The sequence below is a fragment of the Fragaria vesca genome, linkage group LG3, assembly GCF_000184155.1.
Source record: "Fragaria vesca subsp. vesca linkage group LG3, FraVesHawaii_1.0, whole genome shotgun sequence".
Taxonomy (NCBI): Eukaryota; Viridiplantae; Streptophyta; class Magnoliopsida; order Rosales; family Rosaceae; genus Fragaria; species Fragaria vesca.
Genome location: NC_020493.1, coordinates 738,073 through 757,577, shown reverse-complemented (window position 1 = coordinate 757,577; position 19,505 = coordinate 738,073). Strand labels below are relative to the sequence as shown.

The 19,505-nt window shown below is 37.4% G+C and overlaps 5 protein-coding genes across 5 annotated transcripts in view; 3 read left to right on the top strand and 2 right to left on the bottom strand.

Annotated features, from left to right (window-relative positions):
- Window positions 1–1,279: 1,279 nt before the first annotated feature.
- LOC101302729 (malonyl-CoA decarboxylase, mitochondrial-like) lies at window positions 1,280–5,340 on the top strand. Its single transcript, XM_004293272.1, has 16 exons — window positions 1,280–1,442; window positions 1,512–1,591; window positions 1,686–1,776; window positions 1,872–2,004; window positions 2,089–2,263; window positions 2,406–2,550; window positions 2,631–2,721; window positions 2,853–2,911; window positions 2,993–3,070; window positions 3,182–3,265; window positions 3,721–3,902; window positions 3,973–4,101; window positions 4,301–4,373; window positions 4,549–4,634; window positions 4,896–4,975; window positions 5,082–5,340. Exons 1-15 carry the CDS (start codon window positions 1,356–1,358, stop codon window positions 4,972–4,974), a joined length of 1,572 nt encoding a protein of 523 aa, XP_004293320.1. The 5' UTR covers window positions 1,280–1,355; the 3' UTR covers window position 4,975; window positions 5,082–5,340.
- Window positions 5,341–5,420: 80 nt separating this feature from the next.
- LOC101305153 lies at window positions 5,421–6,662 on the bottom strand. Its single transcript, XM_004295246.1, has 6 exons — window positions 6,506–6,662; window positions 6,313–6,407; window positions 6,094–6,211; window positions 5,801–5,817; window positions 5,606–5,668; window positions 5,421–5,507 (listed from the first exon to the last, which is right to left on the bottom strand). Exons 1-6 carry the CDS (start codon window positions 6,660–6,662, stop codon window positions 5,421–5,423), a joined length of 537 nt encoding a protein of 178 aa, XP_004295294.1.
- A 685-nt stretch (window positions 6,663–7,347) lies between these two features.
- Window positions 7,348–11,977, top strand: LOC101302431 (chitin elicitor receptor kinase 1-like). The gene is made up of 11 exons (XM_004293271.1): window positions 7,348–8,026; window positions 9,499–9,532; window positions 9,628–9,635; window positions 9,762–9,926; window positions 10,072–10,274; window positions 10,488–10,577; window positions 10,796–11,044; window positions 11,128–11,219; window positions 11,291–11,429; window positions 11,535–11,636; window positions 11,730–11,977. Exons 1-11 carry the CDS (start codon window positions 7,381–7,383, stop codon window positions 11,895–11,897), a joined length of 1,896 nt encoding a protein of 631 aa, XP_004293319.1. The 5' UTR covers window positions 7,348–7,380; the 3' UTR covers window positions 11,898–11,977.
- Window positions 11,978–15,042: 3,065 nt separating this feature from the next.
- Window positions 15,043–16,571, bottom strand: LOC101302140. The gene is made up of 3 exons (XM_004293270.1): window positions 16,469–16,571; window positions 16,111–16,188; window positions 15,043–15,659 (listed from the first exon to the last, which is right to left on the bottom strand). The coding sequence occupies exons 1-3, from the start codon at window positions 16,560–16,562 to the stop codon at window positions 15,352–15,354; spliced, it is 480 nt and encodes a 159-aa protein (XP_004293318.1). The 5' UTR covers window positions 16,563–16,571; the 3' UTR covers window positions 15,043–15,351.
- An 880-nt stretch (window positions 16,572–17,451) lies between these two features.
- The window catches only part of LOC101304851 (uncharacterized protein RSN1-like), a 4,297-nt gene continuing 2,243 nt past the window's right edge, over window positions 17,452–19,505 (top strand). The window contains exons 1-6 of the mRNA XM_004295245.1: window positions 17,452–17,765; window positions 18,038–18,196; window positions 18,338–18,473; window positions 18,707–18,808; window positions 18,923–19,045; window positions 19,135–19,215. Coding sequence (XP_004295293.1) covers window positions 17,452–17,765; window positions 18,038–18,196; window positions 18,338–18,473; window positions 18,707–18,808; window positions 18,923–19,045; window positions 19,135–19,215 — 915 coding nt within the window. The remainder of the gene's footprint in view (window positions 17,766–18,037; window positions 18,197–18,337; window positions 18,474–18,706; window positions 18,809–18,922; window positions 19,046–19,134; window positions 19,216–19,505) is intronic.

The window sequence follows — 19,505 nt, the reverse complement described above, 5'->3', positions numbered from 1 at the left end:
GAATCATACCTGCAGATTAAAGAAAAAAAGCTTGACACTTGATTTAGTTGCTTCGGCAGAAGAGAATGGAGACGTATACAACGACAAAAAAAAGAAATAAAGAGAAGAAAATTGACCTAAAATATACTAAATGAGCAACTGCTTTTAATAAAATAAACAATATATATGTAATCAGATAAAAAAAAAATCATATGGACTAAGTTTAATTACATAAAGAAATTTGGGGTGGGCTGATTTTCATAATTTAACTTTTTTAATTATAAATATGCAACAAAACAATGTTTTCTCAAAATCTAGGGTAATCTAGGTACACATTTGAAAAGAATAAAGAACTGTTTCTTACTCCTTTGGAAACCAGATCAAAAGAACGATCGATGATCTGAACTTTAATACTTTATGCTTTGAATCAGTCCAATTCATCTGAGTCAAATTCAATACTTCGTGATCACCAAGAACGGGAGTACGGAATACTCAATCTACACCAGTTACCAGCTATTGCTAGCTATGAGCAACTGTGTATATAAAAGGGAGAAACAGATCAACAGCAGATGATTTTCATTCAACTTTGACAACAAATTATTTGAAGGAAGCAAAGAATAATCCCACCGCGCGCCCCGTTGTCATGTATCGACTTTGTTTGTCATTTCCTTAAATTATAAGTAAGATATGCATCGACACTAGTCTGCATCACATGACCTTCAGATTATTCCAATCAGTTTTTATATGGTGTTGCAAGGTTTTGTTACTGGCCGGCCATATGAATTATCGATCAAATTTTGCATTAATTTCTACGTCATTTCATCAAGTCATGAAGTTAACTAGTTGTCCAGATTACATCCTACTTTGTAAATAAACCGTAATGCATATGGTCATTCAAGCAATCAAGATCAGTGAAACCCCAAATATACGATACTTGGTGCTAGACACAAAAGTTTCAAGTGAATATCTGAAAATTCTTATATGCACGATGTATATTTACACGACGTAATCTTAACCGTTCATAACAATTCATATGTTTGATTACTATGTTTCTATATTATTTCTTCTACTCCTGACCATCCATATATGTATGTGGGGATACACGCCGTGTACTAAAGATGCTCTCATAAATATCTTGTTTCAAAACCCTTGATATATTGTGAAGTGAAATATCTATGTATTCGCCACCCCTACGAGGCTCACTTCAAAGCCCAAGAAGGCCCATTTTAAACGGCCCAAAAAGACAAGAGGAGGTTAAGGATTTTGGTTCTGTTTCTGTGGAAACAGAGCAAGTGAGTCAGAGAAGGAGAGCTCAACCTTCCATTTGTCTTTGTCATCTTCACTATAAAAAGCACCCAACTTTGATTTCAAGGAATATGAACAAGAAAGGTTTGGCAATTCTAATGCGAACCAGAATGAGACCCACCAACGATTCATCTCACCTCGCTCGCTCTCCTCTCGCCGTAAGTCTTCAACTTTCCGATTACCCATTTTCGTAATTTCACTGATTCTGATCAGAGTTTCTGGATCAGAACATGGTTAATCAAACGGTGAACGGAAGCCAATCAAGTAGCGGAGCCCAAAAGCTCAATGCTTCAAGCAACACCAAGAGGTAAAAAAGCTTGGATTTTTACATTGATCTTTACATGAAGTATTGATTTTTACACTGTTTGATTGTATTTACTGTTATTGTTACTGTTGTTTAGGGATTTAGAGGTTGTAAGCGAGTCCATGCACTCTGCAATTTCAATGAGTAAAATAGAAGTCTTGGATTCTGTGCTGAGTGATTTCTCTGAGGTAATTTTTTGTTGGTAATGTTGATGAAGTTTTGGTCTTTTAGTGAGGCTTGGTGATATTTGGATGCTGAATGTGGTTTGTTTATGATTGAGTAGGGATATTTTAGCCTTTGCTATGAGAATCGTCAAAAATTGCTTGTGCAACTTGCCAAAGAGTATGATCTTAACAGGACACAGGTTCGCGATTTGATAAAGCAGTATTTGGGACTTGAGCTTCCTGGAACTGGAAGTGAGTTTTGTGTTGATATCGTTTTCGGTTGCATTTGGTGATTTGTGAGGTTGAGGTGGTTTTATTGGATATGTGTGTATTTAGGTGACAATGCTGACTCAGAAGAGGAGGCATCTCTTTCTGCTTTCTACCGCATTGAGAGGAACTTGAGACATGCTCTCAAGCCCATGTATGAAGTGCTATTTGAGCGGCTTAATACGCATCCCGGAGGGTTGAAGTTCTTGTCTATTCTTCGAGCTGATATCTTATCAATTCTCGCGTAAGGTTATACATAATCCCTACTTTTCTTTTGATATGTTTAATTGACTCTAGCTGGTAAATGAACTATGTTTTCAGTGTATTATTATGTTAAAAAATGAAATCTCTGCCAATAGGTTTAAGTATAACCTTGCATATTTCAGAGAAGATAATCTGGCGTCTTTGCGAGCATTGGATTCCTATTTAAAGGAGAAACTTAGTACGTGGCTTAGTCCCGCTGCCTTAGAGCTCCACCAGATCACATGGGATGATCCTGCCTCTTTGCTGGAAAAAATTGTGGCTTATGAGGTACTCTACTAGCTTGTCTTGTACTGCATTTAGTTATGTTCATTACCGGTGGCTTTACAACTTCCTATTATATTGTACAGGCCGTGCACCCAATCAGCAATCTTATAGATCTTAAGAGAAGGTTGGGAGTTGGTCGCCGGTGTTTTGGGTACTTTCATCCAGCAATACCTGGTCAGTCTCTTTTCCCATTGGCCCCACCATTTCTTTGTTATTGATATCGTGACAATTTGTTGTAATGTGTTGACACACAGTCGAGGTATTCTTAAGTTGTTACATATACTTCATTTATCTTCTTTTTTCAGGTGAACCCCTTATTTTCATAGAAGCTGCACTCATGAAAGATCTGGCTCAATCTGTACAGGTCGGTAATCTTTCATTAATAAACTCTACTTGATTTATTCATCTCTATTTTCAGGTGATGCAATTAATATTTTTATAATAGGAAGTTCTATGGGATGTCCCTCCTATTCCTGAATGTGAGGCTACATGTGCGTTGTTTTACTCCATATCATCAACTCAGGTGTGTATTAAATATGAAATGAATAGAAACTCATCAAGTAGATCATAGACACTCTTTACTTTGAACTTGCTGCTACCTCAACTTGATTTGAACAGTTTCTGATTTTGACAGCCTGGCTTATCAGGGATCAACCTGGGAAAGTTTCTAATCAAACGTGTGATAACACTGGTGAGGAAAGACATGCCACATATTTCTGTAAGTTCGGTACTTTTCCTTTTACAAATTTGAAGAGCCAGACTCACAAAGTAATCTTCGTACTTCATATTCTTCATAAGTTTTTTTAAATTTACATTTTTTGTGAGTGATACTAGTTTGTTGGTTTACTTCTGTTAGTGAAAATAGTTACGTTAGTGGTTCTTAATTAAGTTTTGGCTGAACATTTATAGGTTGTGGTCACTGGTAATGCTTGAAGTGGTGTTTTTAGTTTTAACTTACCTACCTGCCCATAAAAATTGAAAGTAACTCAGAGAGCTTTTGACATTGCTTTTTCTCTCTGCCAACTTTCAAATTGTTCTGTTTTTGTTTTACTAAGTTCATCTTTTAACTGCTCTTATTAAATATCTCAAAGCACTAAATAGATAGAGTTTGAACATGTTTGTAAAAACACTCATCATGGCTTAACTTTCTGACACATGCCTTCTTTAAATCAGACATTTGCAACTCTCAGCCCCATTCCAGGGTACATGCAATGGCTCCTATCAAAATTGGCATCCCAGTCAAAACTTGCTGAAGGTGAAGACATGCCAAACACGTCAGCTGATAGATCTGGTTCCACATTTTGGGAGAACATACTTGAACCAGAAGAGGAAAGAGAACTTACAGATGCTTTTGGGTAAGCTTCTTATTTGCTTTGACACATTGTGTTAGTATCTGGAATGCTTAATAACACTTTAATTGTGCAGGGAATTCACCACTGGGAAAAACAGCATGGAAGTGATGCTCAATTTACTGACTTCAGCAAACCATGAGTGGACAAAGTCTGATAAATTGCTTTCAGTTCTAAAACCCCCTCTAATGCGATTGTGTGCCAGGTCTTAACTCTGGTTTCCTTCTCTTTTATGTTGCTAAGCTAGTAAATATGATGGGTGCTAAAATGAAATGGTTAAAACATTAAATATCATGTAATTTCTGATGGCATCACATAATTTACTTTTCAGAGTCTTGCACAATATTGTGATCTATGTTCTTCTGAGTGATACGCTATTGACAACTTTATTTCTCTCACTAAAGGTACCTTCTGCAAGAGAAAAAGAGAGGCAAAGCTCTGGATTTTGTTGCAAATTTTCACTTACAGAATGGAGCAGTACGTCACTTTACTCTAGTTTCTGCGACAGCTTTATAGTCGGATAGACTGCTTGAATTTTATAATAGATGCATTAATGATATATGTAGTTATATGCAATTCTCTGAACAAGACATCTGACAAGAAGGGAGTTATAATAGAATATGCTAATTTCATTTTTTATTCTGTGGAGCAGATGGTTGAGAGAATTAATTGGATGGCTGATCGATCAGATAAAGGCCTTCATCAAAGTGGTGGTATCATGGTGAACTATGTTTACAGGTGACCAAAACCTTCTCCTGTCATATGATTAAAACCTCCATGAAAACCTGTTCATTTATAAACATGATGCAATTGTGAATCATACACCTGTCAAACTTTTGTGGTGAGCAATCTTGCATTACGAGCAACGATTGTGAAGCTCTTAGTTCAGAGAATTGTCATTTTCAGTTTTACTAATATTGCAGTATCAAATATCTATTGAATACTAATATTGAACAATCATTGCAGATTGGGTAACATTTTTATTTTGTTCTTGGACAGATTGGGCAACATTGAAGATTATTCTCAGTCATATTTCAGTACAGGGCATATCCATACTTCTAATGAACTTTCCCGTTGAGGTAATTAGTTGTGTACTGAAGTGACACCTCGCAAGTACCATGAAAGATGCTTGGCATTTTCATTCAAACCCAACTTACATGTTCCTGAATGTCTTTTTGCTTGCAGCCACTGAAGGAACCTCAAAATACAACAGAATAGCCGGGTAGCAATGTAATAACGGATGTGTCCACACTTTTAATTTTGTTGTTTTCTATAGTGGCAAGTGATTATCAATGTACTGTTGTCATTATAATGTAATAATATGTTTGTTGCTCCTTAAGCTGATCTTCTAATATCAGTAATAGTCAAACATTGTAGAAAACGTATATATAATAAGATAGACTTTATAATCAGGTGAACTTAACTCAAGGTCTCATCTTCTTTCATTTGTACCATTATGGAGCTCAATCCGTTGATGTACACACATGTTACATTGATTTGACATTGCTTGGGATTTTAGATTGGTCACTTCTCATTTTTTCCTTCACTGTCCACATGACTTGTTTCTAAGACATAATCCCTCATGAGTCTTGTGTTGGATTCATCCACCATCTACACAGAAGCCAGAAAACCAGTGAATAAGAAACCTGAATTTACTTTTACTGTGGGAAACCATCACACAAACTACCAGGACGAAGTAATTTCTTTACCTTACTAGCCAACCGCTTTAAGTTGTCCCATTCAAAATCATTCTTACAATATGCAGATCGAACCTACACAAAAGTCACCCTTGTTCAATTTAACAACTTCAACAAGCTTATAGTCATCTAATCGAAAAAACACAAGCTTATAGTCAACAAAATGTAATAAATTGAAGAATCTAGTTGACCATTCATAGGACTGACCTCTAAAATCCGTAGAGCTGCCATATGGATGTCACACAACAATAGTTCCAATGCCCCATGTATTGATCACAAATCATATTGTCAAAGTCAGATTAGAAACCTTTTAAAATTGAACATAGCTTGTTTAGTCTGCCTAAAGTTCAATCCATACTTATCATTGTGTCATGCAGATTTAGTTTAGGTAGAAAACGATTGAAATGAAGCACCAATTCTTAGTACAAAAACCAGTATGTATGCCATACTGATCAGTAAGAGCTTTTTGTAGGGTTCAAAGGTTTTAGACATAGACATACCTAGTGCCTGATGCCTGGAAGATTCTCGCATCAAATCGGCACAGAACTTGTCTCCATCATTCAGTGAGTTTCTACTCAGAAACTCCATCAGCTCTTCATATGCCTCTGTGTTGTAACTCTGCTCTGGCAATTTACTGTTAACAGATTTATATATTATCCAAAAACACATAAGGTTGAGAACTTAGAGCTAGTTTTAAAAGAGCAAAGAGGAGATGGAACCTCAAGCTGTGCAGTGACAATGCTAACAGCAACATAAGTGAAGAAACTATGGAGATTACTGGCCGCCTTTGCTTCTGGCGACGCTTCTCCAAATCCTGCATATAAACATTAAACAACCTCTATTACAACACACTTAAAAGAGTCGCAGATCATTGTAGAATGTAGAAAGAGTGTTGATCACTGAAGCACCCACCAGGGACATACATCTTTTGGCAGTGTATGCGAGTTGGCAGAGAGGTTCTTGGTTTGGAATGCCAAGAAGGATGAGCTTTGCTAATTCTGTTGTTGGGTTTATGTGAGAAGAAAGAAGTGAGCTGAGAGAATGGGACAAGTGCTGCAGAGGATTCCATGGATAAGAGATAAAAGAACTTGGATTTGTGAAAATGAGCAGCTTCTGTTTGAAGACCAAATATTTCTTCCATTCAGAAAATATCTTCAAGCTCTAGAAGTACCTACTGAACTGTACCAAAAAAAAATATCTGTGTTTGGATTAGCAAGTTGTAGTTCAGCTAGAAAGTCTCTCAGTTAAGGCCAGACCACATGTCTGTGTCTAATCGACCAATAACATGCTTCCACTTGTATAGATGGGGGGCATGTTATCGGAAAATCGGATAATACACATGGCTCCGGCGCCTTTTGTGATGAATACCGGTCACTTCTCTTGTCCGGCCGTCAATTATTAGGTATTCTCATGTTATATGCTTTTACTATGGAGAAGAACACATTTCAGGCACTACTAACAGTTTAACGTGTACATGCTTTAGGGGCCCTATCACACGCCTACCTCATTTTTCTTAAATTTAGTTTTGAAATGAATGTTCTTCTTGTCCCCTACTTGAAGCCAAAGAAATTCCTCTCTTTTAGAACCATATTGCTAGAGTGGTTCATAGCAGAACGAATCAAAGGCAAAAGATGACGACAAAGATGAAACAGATGCTGTCACCCTATATTTTTAATAACAACAAAAATGCACCTAACTAGCTTCTTCAACCAAGAGTCTACACTACTATTACATTAAAATCATCCAGCACTTTCTCTCAAACACTTCCTCTTCTTCACACAAGTACTATGATGCTTGCAGAGAAAAATACACAAATCAAACTGTTAGCCTTCCATGTACTTCTTCTTCTTCTTCTTCTTCTGCTTCTTCTGTCATTCACAGCAGAAGCTAAGTGCAAAAATGGCTGCCAAGCCTTAGCCTCATACTATGTCTGGGATGGTTCAAACCTCACTTACATTAGCAACATCTTTCACCAACAAGTTTCTGAAATTCTCAAGTACAACCCTCAAGTCCACAACCCTGATGACGTCCTAGCTGGTACTCGAATCAACATACCATATTCATGTGACTGCTTGAACAGTGACTTTTTGGGGCATACGTTCTCCTACCTCACCCAACACGGTGATACCTATAACAATATTGCTCAGATCGCATTTGCTAATCTCACTACAGAAGAATGGGTGCATAGAGTGAACAATTATCCAACAACTCAGATACCTGAAAAAGTTACAATCAATGTAACAGTGAACTGCTCTTGCGGTAATGGAAAGATATCAAAGGATTATGGGTTTTTCGTGACATATCCTCTCCGTCTCGGTGAGAGCTTGTCCTCTGTGACCGTGGAGAGTGGTGTTCAGGCAAGGTTGCTGGAGATGTACAACAAAGGGTCCAACTTTAGTTCAGGCGATGGCTTAGTCTTTGTGCCGGCAAGAGGTTAGTGTTAGACTATTAGTATTATTCTTATGCATTAAGTAATATTCCATAGAATACAACAGAGTAATATATATGTAAGCAGTTTAGAGATAAGACTCACTTCTGCTATCTTTTAAAGTACTTGAGAATTAGGCAGTGAAAATGGTGTCTTTCGACCCACTTCAGTATCTGTGTATTGCAAACTTAATTCCTGTGTTTTGGAGTCATTAATTTGTTCAACAACATTTCAAGGAAAACAAAATTAAAACGAATGCCGCAATAATAAACTTGTTTCTGAGGTACTCTTTGTTTACAATCTTAAAGTGGATTAATGACAAACCTACATAAATCGAAACCGAGTTCAACTACAAGATCAAACTGTAAAATCCTTGAACCAAGTCACATGAACTGAAATGAAGTTTGCAGAGGTTTAAGTTAGCTGAGTTGCTGGCCAAAGTCAACACACCTATGTTTTCTAGATTGAGTCTTATTGGATTACATATTCAAGTTGGCTTTTTTCATATCCTAAGAAAAGGAAATGAGAATAGAAAAGTAATTGCTGCTATGCATGCTCCATTTGGACATGAGCAGTGACAGATAGAGACTAAACAATAATTCAGAGAAATACAGAGTTTATTTGATAATTGCTGCAAATGAAAGAAACGGTTATTTGTGAATGTCTGTTTGTTTATGAAGGAATAAGGATAAACGACAAGGGTCTTTGCATGATTATGTGTATTATTACTGTAAATGAATTAGGGACAGTTCCTAATCAATCATATAGCTTTCTGGTGGTGTGGCTTGATTATTATACTAATCATATAGGACCAAAGATGCACAGCTACATCGTTCTTCTTTTATAATATATAGATATTGTTGAGATATATATCCCACATCGGGAATTGGGACATTGCATGTAGGTTTATAAGGGTTTGGGTCACTCCACCCATTGCCAATTGGTTTTGGATGTGAACCCCATATTACTTTATCACGGTATCAGAGCGGGTTACTCATGTCCACGTATAAAGCCTAATGGCCATACGAACTCCACGTCACTCAAATTGTTGTTTACGTGCTCCATGTCACTCAAATTGTTGTTTACGTGTTAGGCTTGAAAATTCGCCACACGTGCGGGGGCGTGTTGAGATATATATCCCACATCGGGAATTGAGACCTTGCCTGTGGGTTTATAAGAGTTTGGGCCACTCCACCCATTGTCAATTGGTTTTGGATGTGAACCTCAGACTACTTTCCCTTTTATCAGATATACTATCTTTTGGGCTAAGGAATAGGAGGAAGACCAGCCCAGCCTTGCCTTCCAACCCAAGGAATTTACTAGGGCATTTAGTTTCTAATCTCTTACTGCTAAACTGCTCATGAATGACTTCTATCAAAACATCAGCAGATTGATAAGTTCTATTCTCCTCTCTTCCAGGCGCGATTGAGCCTAATCTGCTGTTTTTCTGACTAAGTTTTGGTTTTCATTTCTGCAGATCAAAATGGGACTTTTCCACCATACAAGTCAAGGTAAATTATATCACCTCTCTTAATCTTAGTGGAATGCTACATTGATCAGCTTTGTTCTAGAATAGAACCTCATTCCTTTCTCTCCTTGTTTGCAGAACAGCTGGTACGGGTATTGTCTGATTACTGCTTCAATGATCTCGATATCTATTTCTTTCGGCAAAAATGACACTCTAAAATCGGCATTGATAATGTTGTTTGCCTCTCCTTGTGCTGGCATTTTAATTGTCAGGTATCTCAAGAGGAGCTATTATTGGTTTATGTGTTGGAGGAGTTTCTGCTGCTCTAGCTTTGGCAAGTTTCCTATTTTGTCGGGTTTATAAGAGTAAGGTGGTTGAGGCACCATTTCTTTCCACACCACCTGAAGAGCGCTATCTTCAAATCCAACATACACATGGTAATTCTTCCAGATTGACCTCTAGTAAATGATTATGAGCTGAAGCATTCTTGGCAATGTGAAAGGTTTCTTTAATGATGAAAGATAATGTGAAATAAAAAATTGTGGTTGTCCTGTCTGACTTTTCACTACATATATCTTACAGTTTTAGCTTCTGGAATCACTTCTGAGACAACTTCTGAATCAGTTGCTCTAGTCAGTGGTTCTTCTCCAGGCCTTATGGGTATAACTGTGGACAAATCAGTGGAGTTCTCATATGAAGAACTTTCCAAAGCTACTAATGACTTCAGCATTAAAATTGGACAGGGTGGGTTTGGATCTGTTTATTATGCAGATCTCCGAGGCGAGGTTTGTGCTACTTTGTTCAATAAACAAACTTTCCTGGGTAGCTAGGTTCACATCTAAATAGGTCATGGTACATGTACAATCACCACATCCTGGACATCAAATATGTGGGAGACTGTGTGCTAATTAGTTAACATAGATTTCAAGTGATTTTTACCTGACTTGATACATTTGCAAAATATCACTTGCTGATTCTTTTATACTCTTATCATGCAGAAAGCAGCAATCAAAAAGATGGATATGCAAGCAACAAAAGAATTCCTTGCTGAACTGAAGGTTCTAACACATGTTCATCACTTAAACCTGGTAATTTTCTGAATTTTTCCTTTTCCATGATAATCTTTCCTATGAACTTGGTTAGAGCAAGTAATCCCTTGATGACATTGTATAACATTCAGGGTAAAATACAGCATCAGACTTGAAGCACTTAAACATTTAGAAGCTACTTTGAGCAAGCATTTTGTTCAGTTCAGTATTTGTTGAAACTAGATTGTTCCAGTATCTTATACTACGCATTTACGCAGGTGCGCTTGATAGGGTATTGTGTCGAGGACTCCTTATTTCTAGTCTATGAGTACATTGAAAATGGTAACTTAAGTCAACATTTGCGTGGCTCTTCTGGATTAGGCGTATTGCCATGGCAAACCAGGATGCAAATAGCCTTAGATTCTGCAAGAGGACTAGAATATATCCACGAACACACTGTTCCTGTCTACATTCATCGTGACATCAAGTCAGCAAACATCTTAATAGACAAAAACTTCCGCGCAAAGGTTTTGAAACAATGCCTTTCTTTTTATTTTGGCTCTAAATTTTTTATTAGAATATACACATATAAAGCTAAATTTCTGTGCAGGTTGCAGATTTTGGGCTAACAAAACTATCTGAATATGGAAGCACTTCACTGCAGACACGTCTTGTGGGTACATTCGGATACATGCCTCCAGAGTAAGTATCCATTTTCTTCTTTTCATTGGTCTTCAAAGAAGTTCTCATTGGAATGAAGTATCTGTGAACAGGTATGCTCAATATGGTGATGTGTCCCCCAAAATCGATGTTTATGCTTTCGGTGTTGTACTTTTTGAGTTAATATCTGCCATGGAAGCTGTTGTGAGGACAAATGAATATGTGTCTGAATCTAGAGGACTTGTTGCTTTGGTAGTGTTTTCTTCCCTTCCTTTAAGTACTATAAAACCCCATAACTGGCATTCCATACATAAGAACTCAATTACTGATGAAATGAATGTACTCAATGTGATGCAGTTTGAAACTGTTCTTAGCCAGCCTGATCCGAGAGAAGATCTTGGTAAACTTGTCGACCCCAGACTTAGCAGCGACGATTACTCACTTGACTCGGTCTACAAGGTGAGCTTTCATTAATTTCTCGAATGCATATGTATGTAATGTCTAGCTAGCTAGTTTTTTCCATTGATTACTTACAAGCTGTGGTGAGTGCAGATGGCTCAACTTGCCAAAGCTTGCACACAAGAGAATCCTCAACTGAGGCCAAGCATGAGATCTATTGTCGTTGCGCTAATGACACTTTCATCATCAACTGAGGAATGGGATGTTGGTTCGTTTTATGAAAATCATACTGATCTAGTCAATCTAATGTCAGGGAGGTAGCTGAGGAAATAAGCCACCATTTCTCAAGTAAACATAGTGATTCTAACTTTCCTACTTCTGAAATAAAAATATTGTCCATCAGCCTTGACTCCATATCAGTTACTTGTTCCAGCTCTTAATCTTGTGCTAGACAGCCGGCCAAAATAGCTTAAGCTGTCAGCATATACAGTAACAATAAATATGAAATTGACACCCTCTCTCTCACTAAATTTAGATTATGGTAAAGTTTGAAACAATATGCATGACAAACGTTTTATACTGAAAGACGTTTAGTTGTGAAATGTCCAAATGTTGGACAAACCAAGAAAAACATACAAGAAACCATCATATGTGGTCTAGTTGGTAAGAGTTTAGGTGTGAAACCTCCATACCCAAGTTTGAAGCTCGCTGACGCTGATTTTAAATCTCAATCTATTCTTGGTGGCCAAAGGAGAGAAATCGTTTTGACATGATCTCTCGGCGCAGATTAGTCTCTGGGCTTAGAAAAAAGATACTGTCTTTTTGTGCTGTTGAGCAATCAGAATGCCGACGACGAAAGACGCACGCACAAAGTTATATAGGGCGACTAAGTTGGACTAAATCCCTAAACATAGAGACCTTGTGACAATATAAATGGATGTATTCCGGGATATAGGGGTTGGAGCAGCCATCAATATCCTCGGTGCCTTCGTTTTCTTTATAGTTTATAGTATTTGCATTTCTTAGGCTTCAGCCCTTAAACGATAGAGTGTACTTTCCAAAATGGTATTTCAAGGGAGTAAGAGAGTCCCACACGGTCTGGCACATTCGTGAGTAAGTTTGTCAATCTAGACTATAGGTCATATCACTCATATGTGAGGCTTCTGAATTGGATGCCGTCAGTATTGAACATGCCGGAACGGGAGCTTATTGATCATGCAGGATTGGATTCTTCTGTATATTTGAGGATATACTTGATAGGGTGACTGTTCCTTTTGCTGTTTCTGGCATTTTGGTCCCAAATGTATCCAATTCCAAGGTACTTATCAGTGATATCACAACTTTCAGTGCCCGTTAATATCATATGGCAGAAGTTGTTCAATTTGGATCCGAGTACGTGTCGAGGTGGTGGCGAGTCTGGTGGAGGTTCGGGGGAAGCGGATGCACGCGAGTGTGGTGATCGGCGGGAGGGTTTATGCGCTGGCGGACCGGGGCGGCGTGGTTTACGACCCGAAAACCCAGGTTTGGGAAGGAGTGCATGGGATGTTGTAGAAATGTAGCTGCATAAAATTGATGTTTGTGCTTGATGAAGAGATAATGATGGTGAGGAGGAGGAGGATGAAAATGGTGCCGGGGTCAATGAGAGATGCAGACGCAAAGCCAATGATGGAAAGAAGTAGAGTAGTGGAATTGGGTTTACAAGGAATTTGGGAGCAGACTGTAAAATGTCATTTTTGCTCTTTTTTTGGTGGACTCAATGCTGACCACGTCAGCAAACAAACGACACCGTGACGGAAATTGGCCTCAAGCCTTTCATTGGTAGCAAAAACAAAGTTTGCGTATCACATTAATAGTTTTTAAAGTATGAGTATCATTTTGACCGTGCCACAAAAGTTAGGGTACCGGTATTGTCAAAACTTAAAAAAAAAAGAATGATTTGAAAGAAATAGGTACACAAAAATATTTCATTACACCAAACACCAATGTGTAGAAATAACAGCTTCAAAGTCAACTCAGTACACATAGCCTCACATAATTAAACTGCCAATCCAGAATGACTGAACGCCGATGCATCAGAAAAGTCCATACCTTCACGAAACCATCTAGTAAGGACACAATAAATCAAACTGAAAAAGGACAAATATCATTATTAACGCTCTCTGGCCTTCTCAAAGAAATGGAAGGCAATTGTTGAAGAATTAGACAACAAAAAGTAATTAAGATGATTGTTGTGGTGGCCTTCATATTATTGATCGCCTTCTTCTTAAAGAAATGAAAGGCAGTTATTATGTGATGTATTCATTATTTGCTATGTTTTTATACCTTTATATCTTGAAATTTTATTATACCTTCAAGTAATTTAGTTTGATTTTACTTAGTTTGGTGTTTTGTAGGTTCAAAGTGCAAATATGAGCAATTGGAGCAGGAAAGATTGAAAGAGCTATAGCAATCCAAAGATTTTGACAGTCAGTCTCTACAAATCAGCCAACTTTGCCGAATCACTCAGAGAAACTCAGATTAAATCAGACGATGAGCCACATATACAAAGAAAGCCATGGGTGTCTAGTTTCTACATAATCTAGAGGTTCGTGATTCCGATATTTGTGGAGAGAGATATAACAGTTTGAATGAAGGCAGCTCATGACGGATTGGAATGTGCAAATGTCTCTCTTCAAGCTCATGTGTGGAAGCCAATTGTGCACCAAAGATTCAAAACAAGTTCATCATAGACGACTTGAAGGCCCAAGTTATGTTATTGGAGTGCCAAATCATCATGATTGAAGATCCAAATCAAAGAAGAACTAGGAAGCCTATTCAAATTAGGAATTGAATATTATAAATAGGACAACTAAGACACTCATAAGAGAGCTTCTTGACGTGACATACTTGGGGGCTGCCATCATCACCTATCTTCCATCCTTTTCTCTTTTAGTCTTTTGTTTATGTTTTTAATTGTGATTATTGTGTTTGTTATGACTCTTAGTAGCTAAACCTTTTGTTAGGGTCATGGTGGATCCTTAGCATAATTATTCGATGTTTTTAGTTGGTTGATTAATTTATTATTGGATTGGTGTTGAGTTTTTAATCTTTATAAGAATTGTTACTTATTTCAAAATACTAGAGACTCAAGTTTTGTTTTAAGCTATCTAATACAAGAGTAGGTAGATACCCATGCTGAATCTTGAATACTTCTTGTGATTAGAAACCATAGATTGATTAAACAGATGCCATGTTTATTTGGTTCGTGTGCGCCTTTTTGTTCGAACTTCATTCACCCTTACACAAGCAAGAAAAGAAATGACATTCAAAACATTACACGGGCAAAGTAATTAAAATTCTTGAAAGGTTCACATTCAGCCGGTGCAAGCAACATTTATTTAGTCACCAAATTTAGGGTACTTGTATGCACCACCCAGTCAATTCAATGATCAATATTCGGAAAAAGAGAAGGAAGAACACATGAACTAGTTTAACCTTTACAATAATGTATTTACCAAGGATGTCATTCAGTGTTTACGATAATACATAAAATGCCCTCATAAATTCTTGAAGTTGAATTTAATTCTGGGCACAATAAGTCACCTAGAAGTGCTTCAGTCAACGTATTTCACAATACATAAATTATTTTTCATTAGAAACACAGCAAAATCAAACCATTCGTAAAGATAAATGATAGCTCTCTTCATCTTAGTAGGCTGGCCGAACATATCCAGTCATCACTTGATCCATGCCACCACAATTCCTACTTGTTGAAAGCATCATCTTCTCCCTTTCTTCAAGTTGCTCGATGAATGATCTTTTCCCATACCAAAAGGAAATCCTGAATTTGACAAGATCCATTCTCATGCTCATCAGTGGTACCACAAACTACACAATTCATTGGATTATAATCAGCAGGGAGGCCATTCTTGTGACCACAAGTTTTGCAGACTTCATTGTCAACACAAGCAGCACAAAATCCAGAAGATGTTTGACCAGCATCATTATAATAACCCTCTAACAACTTTTCGGTTAACATAACTGGATCGATATCTTCTGGAGCTTCATATTCTTCTACATCACTATCTTCTTCGGCACCGCTACCTGAATGTTAATTAAACATAAGCAAAACCGAAAAGAAAAAAAAGTTAACGCCCATACTACATGTTCCCAGGAGCAATTTGTAACTTAGAACAATACATATTAGGCAAGCTACTCATAACTTATATCAAGAAGCCATGCCACCCAACATTCTTTTCATGTTCAAACTTACCAGTGGTCAAGTTATAAACAATACATGAATCATTTAATTTAACTGAATAGAAAAGTCATGGCACCTAGTTCAAACGCTCAGGAGAAAATAAATAATCTAGAAGTGAATGAATTCATTATATATCTAAACTAGATCTTCTACTCTTTACTTGAAAATGAAAAGTTACAAGCTTCCCATAATAAAACTGAAGACACACTACACTTTTAGTCTATCATACAAATCATAAATTCAAAAGGATAACACATGGAGAAACCTAGACAGAAACAAAAATTGAGAGCATACCCTCATCTTCGTTTTGCTGCAGCTCCATTGGAGAATCATCATCATCTACGACAGGAGGCTCCTTGTCAGTGCCAGTAGCTGTTAGCAAATACATCAACATTATGTCAATAATCAGGGAAACCTAGATGTGAAAACACAAGTAGAGCATAAATCAAGGTAAAGTTGTTAACCAGTTAGGGGTATCTGAAATTTTCATTACCATGCATTGAAGCATGCGATGAATTTTATTACCAGGATCAAGATAATGAACTTAACATCGACAAATTAACTATTCTCGAATCAAATACAATCCTCATAGTAATTCTACGAAAGCAAGCAAATCAAAACCCTAGATCGAAAAACGAAAAAGCATACATACCGTGCTTAAATGATTGTTCCCACGGGCGCTGCTTCACCTCGTCTTCCAAAGCGAGTTCTTCAACTCGGCGCTGCAGATAAGGGACGTCGGTCATGGCTTTGCGTCCTTCTGAGAGAGAGAGACAGGATGCATTTTATATAGGGTTTATTCCTGGGCCTATTTGGGTTTGCGGCCCAAATATAACAGCCCAACACCCTTAGGGCGGGACTCAAGCACACACTTCAAGCGGGAAATATTAGAAGCCGATCTAAGCCGGGAGTGTCACTCAAGTTCTCACTTTGTTAATATAACCACTCAGAGATGGAGATGGAGTCAAAAAGGGCATGAGATCAATTGTGGCCGCGCTAATGACACTTTCGTCATCAACTGAGGAATGAGATGTTGGTTCGTTTTATCAAAATCATACTGATCTAGTCAATCTAATGTCAGGGAGGTAGCTGAGGAACCAAGTAAACAAAGTGATTCTAACTTTCATGCTTTTGAAATTACCATATGTAAATAATTAGTTAACAGTCATGGTCTATCAGTTTTGACGACTCCATATCAGTCACTTATTCCAGCTCTTAATCTTGTGCTAGACAGCCGGCCAATAGCTTAAGCTGACAGCAAATGCAGTACCAATTTATATGAAATAATGAATAGTTGACATCCTCCCTCGCTAAATTTATATTATGGTGAAGTTTGAAACAATATGACAAACGTTTTATACGGAAAGACGTTTTGTTGTGAAATGTCCAAATGTTGGACAAACCAAGAAAAAGGAGAAGGAAACTAGGAAAGCACTCATTTCACTAAATTCAAATATCTCTAATCCTGTCTTTTTGTGCTGTTGGGCAATCACAATGCCGACGGTGAAAGAGGCAGGCACGAAGTTATATAGGGCTACTAAGTTGGAATAAATCCCTAAACATAGAGACCAAGTAAATAAAACCTAATTCATGATCATTTCACAGGGAGATGCAGTTTTCCTTGTGACAATATAAATGGCTTCATTCCGGGATATAGGGGTTGGAGCAGCCATCAATATCCTCAGTGCCTTCGTTTTCTTTATAGTATTTGCAATTCTTAGGCTTCAGCCCTTGAACGACAGGGTATACTTTCCAAAATGGTATTTCAAGGGAGTAAGAGACAGTCCCACACGCTCTGGCACATTCGTGAGTAAGTTTGTCAATCTAGACTATAGGTCATATGTGAGGTTTCTGAATTGGATGCCGGCAGCATTGAACATGCCGGAACCGGAGCTTATTGATCATGCAGGATTGGATTCTGCTGTTTACTTGAGGATATACTTGATAGGGTAAGCTGCAAAGTTTTCTTTTCTTTTCTTATATCCCTTGCGCTACTTACTAAATTGCTGTCTTGTGATCTTAGTATATACTGTTTGAAAGCACTTTGTCAGTAAAGTCATTGAAATGCGTCTGCCATGACCCTAGAAGTGCATGACATTGTTAGATAGTTTATGCATCTGTAATATGCTAACATTAAAATTCATAATTTCAGAAGTTTTAGTTCTTCAGATCTAGGATGATTGCTTACATTGATGATTTTGTTCTCCTTGTATTCATGCAGGCTTAAAATCTTTGTTCCAATAGCACTCGTTGCATCAGCTATTTTGATACCAGTTAACTGGACAAATAACACTTTGGATATTGATGCTAAGATTAACAACATTACTTCTAGTGACATTGATAGGCTCTCTATTTCAAATATCCCAGATAACTCTGAAAGGTAAGACACCCTCCTCTATTGACTTTCAATGTCATTTCTACATATTTGCAAGCTTTCTGTACCCTTTCTGTATTCCTGCAGACAATAGAAAATCTTGAAAAATTCAGTCCTGGTTAATACTCGTTCGATTGTATTTCACAGATTGTGGACTCATATAGTGCTGGCGTATGCCTTTACCTTTTGGACATGTTATGTGCTAAAGAAGGAGTATGAGAAAGTTGCCTCAATGCGCTTGCATTTTCTTGCAACTGAAAAACGACGACCAGACCAATTTACGGTGAGATTGACTTCAAGCCTCAGTATAGACATCAGATGATGAATGTTTGCCCAACTAAGACATTTTTGAGCAGTGATTTTAATTGCTTGAACCAATCAAATATATATGTTAAAATAATAATCATTCGCTTTTATAGCCTTTCATGCCTCTTGTGATAAGGACTGAAATTTTTATTACTGATGTATAATTTTGGTGTTAAGCTATGCGGGTACAAACTATCTTATTGTTTTCAGGCACTTGTCAGAAATGTTCCACCAGATCCAGATGAATCTATGAGTGAGCTTGTGGAGCACTTTTTTCTGGTCAACCATGCGGATCATTATCTTACTCATCAGGTTTGTTCCGGAAGAAGCAGAAGCACTGCTCAATCCTTCTACTGCCGAAGTTATACAAGCGTTTCTCTTAAAAAAAAGTCTTTTGTTCTTGATCCAGTAACGAATTATATGCAGGTGGTGTACAATGCCAACAGACTTGCAAAATTGGTCAAGAAGAAGAAAAAAATGGATAACTGGCTTGTCTACTACCAAAACAAACTTGAAAGAAGCAAAACTTCAGTGAGGCCCTTGACTAAGGTAAATAAATTGCTCTACCAAGTCCTAGAGTGTTTACAAGTTCTGAAGTTGATATCTGATTTTTGCATTAACTTGGATGTGCATATCAGACTGGTTTTCTTGGGCTTTGGGGAAAGAAAGTTGATGCAATTGAACATTATCAATCTAAGATTGAGAAATTGAGAAAGGAAGTAAGTACCAGTTCCTTCTGTTCTTTGTCAAGTATCTAATCCCTGTTAGAATTTAAGGTTCTGATGTGTATTTGTAACACACCACAATCATAAACACAACTTGAACTAGTTAATTAGATTGAATTGCAATAGCAACACTGCAACAGAAGCAAAAACAGATGAAAAACTCTCCAACTTAAGTGCATGAAATTTTCAGATCTAGTTCCCTCTTTTCATTAACCTGTGGTCAGAAATTGAGAGCTAGTAAACTAAATTAAAGTTTGATTACACAAAAAAAAAAAAAAAAAAAA

Excerpts from the sequence above, each read along its gene's own strand:
- LOC101302729 (XM_004293272.1), top strand. The coding sequence starts at position 1,356 with ATGAACAAGAAAGGTTTGGCAATTCTAATGCGAACCAGAATGAGACCC. Across the intron at positions 1,592-1,685 it reads GCTTCAAGCAACACCAAGAG|GGATTTAGAGGTTGTAAGCG; the intron begins GTAAAAAAGCTT and ends ACTGTTGTTTAG. Across the intron at positions 4,102-4,300 it reads CTAATGCGATTGTGTGCCAG|GTACCTTCTGCAAGAGAAAA; the intron begins GTCTTAACTCTG and ends CTCTCACTAAAG.
- LOC101305153 (XM_004295246.1), bottom strand. The coding sequence starts at position 6,662 with ATGGAATCCTCTGCAGCACTTGTCCCATTCTCTCAGCTCACTTCTTTC. Across the intron at positions 6,212-6,312 it reads TTGTCACTGCACAGCTTGAG|AGTTACAACACAGAGGCATA; the intron begins GTTCCATCTCCT and ends TTGCCAGAGCAG. Across the intron at positions 5,508-5,605 it reads TAAAGCGGTTGGCTAGTAAG|ATGGTGGATGAATCCAACAC; the intron begins GTAAAGAAATTA and ends GCTTCTGTGTAG.
- LOC101302431 (XM_004293271.1), top strand. The coding sequence starts at position 7,381 with ATGATGCTTGCAGAGAAAAATACACAAATCAAACTGTTAGCCTTCCAT. Across the intron at positions 11,045-11,127 it reads ACAAAAACTTCCGCGCAAAG|GTTGCAGATTTTGGGCTAAC; the intron begins GTTTTGAAACAA and ends ATTTCTGTGCAG. Across the intron at positions 11,220-11,290 it reads TTCGGATACATGCCTCCAGA|GTATGCTCAATATGGTGATG; the intron begins GTAAGTATCCAT and ends ATCTGTGAACAG.
- LOC101302140 (XM_004293270.1), bottom strand. The coding sequence starts at position 16,562 with ATGACCGACGTCCCTTATCTGCAGCGCCGAGTTGAAGAACTCGCTTTG. Across the intron at positions 16,189-16,468 it reads GGAACAATCATTTAAGCACG|CTACTGGCACTGACAAGGAG; the intron begins GTATGTATGCTT and ends ATTTGCTAACAG. Across the intron at positions 15,660-16,110 it reads GCAGCAAAACGAAGATGAGG|GTAGCGGTGCCGAAGAAGAT; the intron begins GTATGCTCTCAA and ends ATTAACATTCAG.